Source organism: Tachypleus tridentatus, chromosome 9 (assembly GCF_004210375.1).
Source record: "Tachypleus tridentatus isolate NWPU-2018 chromosome 9, ASM421037v1, whole genome shotgun sequence".
Taxonomy (NCBI): domain Eukaryota; kingdom Metazoa; phylum Arthropoda; class Merostomata; order Xiphosura; family Limulidae; genus Tachypleus; species Tachypleus tridentatus.
The window spans coordinates 85,630,309-85,636,466 of record NC_134833.1 but is presented as its reverse complement, the minus strand read 5'-3'; the positions used below and the strand labels follow the sequence as shown (position 1 = coordinate 85,636,466).

Genomic DNA, 6,158 nt, shown 5'->3' with positions numbered 1-6,158 from the left:
ACAAAGCAATCCTAGTTTAAAAATTCTAATAAATCAATTCACTTAACTTAGCGATTTATCAGTTCATTAAGTAAACATTGTGAAAACGAGACTCTTATTAAAAGTTTAATAATTAGCGTAAGCAGTGGAAATATATCAATTGGTAGGGATGGAGGTGGGAAGTATGACTAGGGGCACTTTATTTGCTATGTTAACCGTAACCACTAAATTCAAAACTGAAACAGCGGCTTTCTATGATAACTATACACGAGTCTTTATTTCCAATTCAAAGTGGCACATTTCTAATCCATCAAAATTAGAGGATGGGGGACACGTTCCCCTGCCTATGATAATTAGCGTATAACATGGTTAGTGAATTTAAGATCGCCTCACCAAGATGTGTATTTATACTGCAGGTATCGATTAATATGTGATATATTTTTACATAAGATTAAAAAATCTAATCTTAAGAAAAGTATACTTATTATAGGAATTGTTAGGAATATTTAATATTTTTTATGTTAACTTTTGGAAACTTTCTGGAAGCCTTCTTCAGCAGGCAGTCAGAAAAACCTGTCTGAGTCTCAGACGAAATCTTTCACTCACGACATAGATTCTGTACTAATTCTAAACATGTAATATTCCATAAAGGTTATGGATAAGGGAGTTATTTTAAAAGTGCAACTCTTTTGAATATTTAGCCTATTTCTTGAACTAAGCCTAACGTTCGAAACATTATACATACATGACTTGCATATGAAGTATTTTTAATAAGTGAATAAAGAAACTTCACATGGAAAAACTTACATTCGTCTACTGAACGTTTATGTGTAAATTAATTTAGCAATAACAACAGAATCCCCTTCGAAATGATTAGATATCTTATACAAAACATGCTGGAAAAGAACATATATATTTCAAGCAAGTTGTGAATAGCTTAGGTGTCACTCTGAGTAAAAAGTATCTATTCCTATACGCATGCTTCCTTAATTTCTATTTGCCTTCTTGTTTATTATAAATCATTAAAATAGAGGCTGTAGCTATTCATGGATTTAAATTATTCTCCATCAGAGTAAATTTTCTACATGTATTGCTATGATCATTTTGAAATTTGATCTGTAAAACAATGACCGAAGGTTGCATACTTTGAGTAAATTTTAATTATTAAATATGCTACTAGATGGCGCAATGATAAGCAAAACATTTGTCAAAATGTTAAACGTTGACACAACGCATAATTTATTTTGTATTTCATACAATGACTTTTACTACGAAAAAAAAAAGAAGACTTTTAAAGACAAAAGTTGTAATAAATTATATTACACGAAGAGTTTTTCTTGTTACTTTTGCTTGATTAATCTACTTCTTAACTGCAATTTAGTTTCATATGGTTTTATACACAAATACACCGTGTAACAAACATATTTAATACGTTTTTTTTTAAATTCACTAATTATTATGAAATGTTATATTTCGTCCAGATAAAACAACACTCACTCACATGAAACATTATTTATGAAACAAAATTAGTAAGCTTACTTGCTTTGCATGAGATGCTGCGAGAGTTCTAGAAACAGATATTCCATGAATTATGTAATTTTCTTACATATTTCTCTGATGGTTTACAAAATTATTCAAAGGTTCAATCTAAAAATTGATTAAGATACATTAGAATAAATTTTCGTTTAATAATTATTAATAAGTAGCAATAAAGAAAATCACACACTTTGAATTTTATAGAAGAATGTAGCACATTCGAGCATCGCAACAAAAGTGTAAGAGAAATAAGAGTTAGATAAATCAGCCACTTCAATAACCATTATTCATCAGTTTTTTAAGATATCTTTATGCATTTAATTTCAAAAGGTTTTACATGACCAATGAAAATTGATAAAACAAAACAAAAATGTTAAACCAAGACAATGAGCAATGATTAAACCACAGAGGTGAATGCAAGTTGCGATAAGAATTATATGAATCATCTATAAACAGCTTTAGTAATATATTCCTATTGTTAACAGTGTTTTATGAAGAAAACAGCGATATGACACTACAGTAAGATTACAGTTGGATTTTTATTAAAATTATAAACGGTATAACACTTCCGTAGAGTTCGTCTTTACACTTTTACCTCTATAAAAGTTTTCTTTGCAGCATTACGTTAAAGAAAACAAGGGTTTATAATGCTTTGATAATTTTTTTTCTCCATATGATTATGATATCATATCGTTCATACATAGATATGTATCTATAGAAATGTATATATGCATATTTATTTCTCTTGTAATAAAAGTTCAGGCTAATACCTAAATTAAATTAGGACTAAATAAAACACATTATACGTTTCAAAATTGACAGAACACGTGGCAGTTGTTTTTGAAGTTGTGTTTGTATGTATGTGTGGGTATTTTGCTTATAGTAAAGCCACATCGGGCTATCTGTTGTGTTCACCGAGGGCAACCCAATCTCTAATTTTAGCATTGTAAATCCTTAGTAGATGACTTGAAGTTTTAAAACATAAATTTGTTACTTTGTACGAACTGTATTTATTTTAATGTGTATGGACTTAAAATCATTGATATATTATAGTATTATAATTAGCAATCGAAAAGGCAAATCCATCTTCTTTAAAAAATTCTTGCTATAAAAGATTAGAATCCAGAGAAGTGTAACTTATAGGGAAGATAACATTGGTTGTTACACTTACCTGCATTGGCATCTAATATTAGTAAATGTTTGACTTCAAAGAGCAAAGAAGGGTATGCTTCCAGACAAACTTTTAACATCTTAAGTTCCAACCAACAACACATTGTACTTATATTAATATACGTTCATTATTATACACAAAACCAGAGAAGACTTAGAAAATATGTCATCAAATAAAGTAAATGATTTATTCTTCAGTTGTACTGATGCCATCATGGTTGCAGTATCCATTTTTGATATTCATTATATTAAACTAAAATGCTGCCAAAAATACATATCGAATCACCAAACACAAATAGACAGTCAATTAGTGGATAAGTTACAAAATTAACGAAAGGTTGTGCAAGTTGAATACGATAGTAGAGAAAAGAAATGGATCGTATATTGTACATTTATACATATAAACTATTTAAGATTGGTCATTGTAAAAAATATATAGTGTATGTATACGTGTTTGTAAAATATTTAGTAACTTACTTAAAAATTATGATCTACCCTTTTTCTTTTAAAATATTATTTATTTATTTTTTGGAATTAAGCACAAAGCTGCACAAGAGGATATCTGTGCTATATCCACCACGGATACAGAAACCAGGTTTCTTGCAGTACTGGGGGGCTCATCGAAAATAAATAGTTTCTTTAGAGAAATGCCTTTCATTTTTAAGGTAAATTTATTACTTATTTAGGGCCGAGATTTAAATTGAAAAGAAAAATAAAACAATATGTTTAGTTACAGTACCATCCACTGATCGCTAGAACAGCAAACGTTTTAATTTTAATTGTTTTCTGTTTTGTTTTTGTGAAATCGTTAAACAAAAGAAATATGACAATTTCTTCAATATTGATTCCATGATAAAAGTAAAGGTTATTGATATACACTTAAACATGTTGTGTTTGGTACATGATGAGTATTTTTGGTTTCTTAAGTGATATTTTGAACTTTTAAAGTCTGGTATGGATGTGTTTTTTATAGAAGTTTAATACAATAGAAGACACTATAATATCTGTAAACTTCAACTACAACATTTTGAAACAGATAACAAACACAACATATTTTCATATATATGTATAATATTTCAATGAATTGTTCTCTCTTCGAACATCACAATAGTTCTCTTTACACAGAAACCGGGCAAAAATGCAACGTTTCACAATAGTTCTTTTTACACAGAAACTGAGTAAAAATGCAACGTTTCAATACTACGAGGACCAAAATAACATTGTAGAGTTAAAGTTCTTTCTATGTTAGAACTATTTCGTTCTTCCAAGTCAACTCCAAAGGCCCTTGTAATACGCATTTAATGTTTTGGTAAAGTACTAGATAAGTGTAACCTATGTTAATGCAGATACTTCTATAAAATCTGATCTGGCCAACAGCTGCCCCTTGAGGGCCTCTTGTGCGTGCGTCATTAGTCAATCAGCAAATGTGATAGATCTTCATGAAAATCATGAATTGAGGATACTCTCGATCCAAGGTTTATAAGCAGTCGTTTTCATGTAGACACCAGGGAGGTTTGGATCTGCACATTTAATACCGTGAGAAACTGTTCCAACAAGAACCCAACGACCGTCGTCCCTCTGTACCATTAGTGGTCCCCCAGAGTCGCCCTAAGTGGTAGAAGTAAACACAAAAAAATGAATTATAATTTTTATTTCATTGGTATAGTTTTTTTTGGTTTTTTTTCAAAATATATTACCAGTTGTGTATATTATTCCTAATAGAAAATGTTTATGCCTCAGATAAAGTATTTTAAATTAAGAATAAAATTAAAATGCAATATTTTAATGAATAAAGCAGAAACCCCTCATTAAGCCATGTACATTTAAATCATTATATTAAAAATATATTATGTAGTTCAAAGAGATGATTGACATGACAACGAAATAGTGCATGTAGTTTACTAACGTTTCTTCAGTTCAATACGTTGGAACTGCTATATTATGAAACATTAGAAGGACAAGCGTTAAGCTTGAATAGTACTTACTTCACAAGAGTCTTGGCCACCAGTTTCGTATCCAGCACAGATGAAATTGTCTCTTATTGCTTTAATATGGCCAGCTTCGAGGAACATCTGTTGGCATTTACTGTTTCTTACTATGGGGACTTTCACGTACTGCAAAATTTCCGGAACAGGGCCACCTAGCGGAAAAAATAATCAGTGATGTCGAGAAAATCCACTTGCAGAGAAATATATATGCAAAAACGGCTCGTGGTCATCACGATGACCGAAGAAGGTCGAAACGTTGTTCGCTTTTATACGTAAAATATTTTCTCAACCCAAACGAGCCGTTTTTGCATATATATTTCGAGAAAAATTAAGTTGTGCACAGTAATGAATATTATTTACGGAACCACACAAGCGATGTACATACACAAGTTACGGGTAACGAATAACAATAACTAGATAGTGAATTTATTAATGATGCAAAACATTATCGCAGAGTAAAAAATAAAAATAAAAATTATACAGTGCACTAATATTTTGTATTCGAACCTTTTCTTTTACCCAAAGCATTAAATATTTTTTTATACAGTTTGTCAACATACAATTAAGAAATGTTGTTCCTGCATCAGTATTTTACATCAATACATCGTCTCAACTTATCTCTTATATGCTTGGGGTTATTTTATTGCTAGAAAATTAATAGTCACACCATCAATTATATTTTTGAGAGAACAGCATGATGTATCAAAATATACATGTGTTTCTCAACAGTTAGGGTCCTATCAGTTTTGTGTAGATCATCAACATAGCTAGCTGTAATACAATGTGAAACTTCTATTACTCTAACGTATATGTTGCCCATCCACTATAATACTATTGCCCACTCCGCTGTCGAATAAACTATCGTATATTGTTGCAAACGATATCAAATTGGATTAACCTGTAAAGGGCACATGTCTCAGAAGTGATTTTAAGAGTGGTTTTTCAAGATTACTGGATATTAATGTGCATTTTATGTTTTCGAGGTAACATTCGCACCTCTAGGTCATTGGCAAGATTTGTACTCGACCGTTCTGAGATACTTAGTATCATCATTCGGGAGTTTCGGTTTTCTATTTCTGTTATTAACAATGCCAGTTTCACTTACCAGTCTTGTATGCACTTTCTACTGAAACACGAAAACTTGAAGGATCCATTCTCAGCCGAAATCTTTATTTCTACACACTTTTCATGCAGTATTTCTGTTCTTGTAACGATAGCTAATATCACGCTACTCTTTCGAGTTTTCTGGCGTTTATCATTTCTCACTAGAGGACCTTTCGTAAAAGTCTGTACTTTTATTTAGAAGCTTTATACCACTCTCCCCAGTGGCACAGCAGTTTGTCTGTGAACTTACAACACTAGAAACCAGGTTTCGATACCCGTCTTTGGCAGAGCACGGATAGCCCAAGCTCTGTGCTTAACTACAAAAAAAAAAAAGATTATACTGGCGTGTAATTTCCTGATTAGCTGAATAATAACCAGTCA

At 31.1% G+C, this 6,158-nt stretch overlaps 1 protein-coding gene across 1 annotated transcript in view; it reads right to left on the bottom strand.

Moving 5' to 3' along the window:
• Positions 1-1,920: 1,920 nt before the first annotated feature.
• LOC143225667 (uncharacterized) overlaps positions 1,921-6,158 on the bottom strand; it is a 29,043-nt gene continuing 24,805 nt past the window's right edge. Inside the window, exons 7-8 of the mRNA XM_076455488.1 lie at positions 4,671-4,825; positions 1,921-4,293 (exon numbers count right to left, since the gene is read on the bottom strand). Coding sequence (XP_076311603.1) covers positions 4,132-4,293; positions 4,671-4,825 — 317 coding nt within the window. The 3' untranslated portion in view covers positions 1,921-4,131. The remainder of the gene's footprint in view (positions 4,294-4,670; positions 4,826-6,158) is intronic.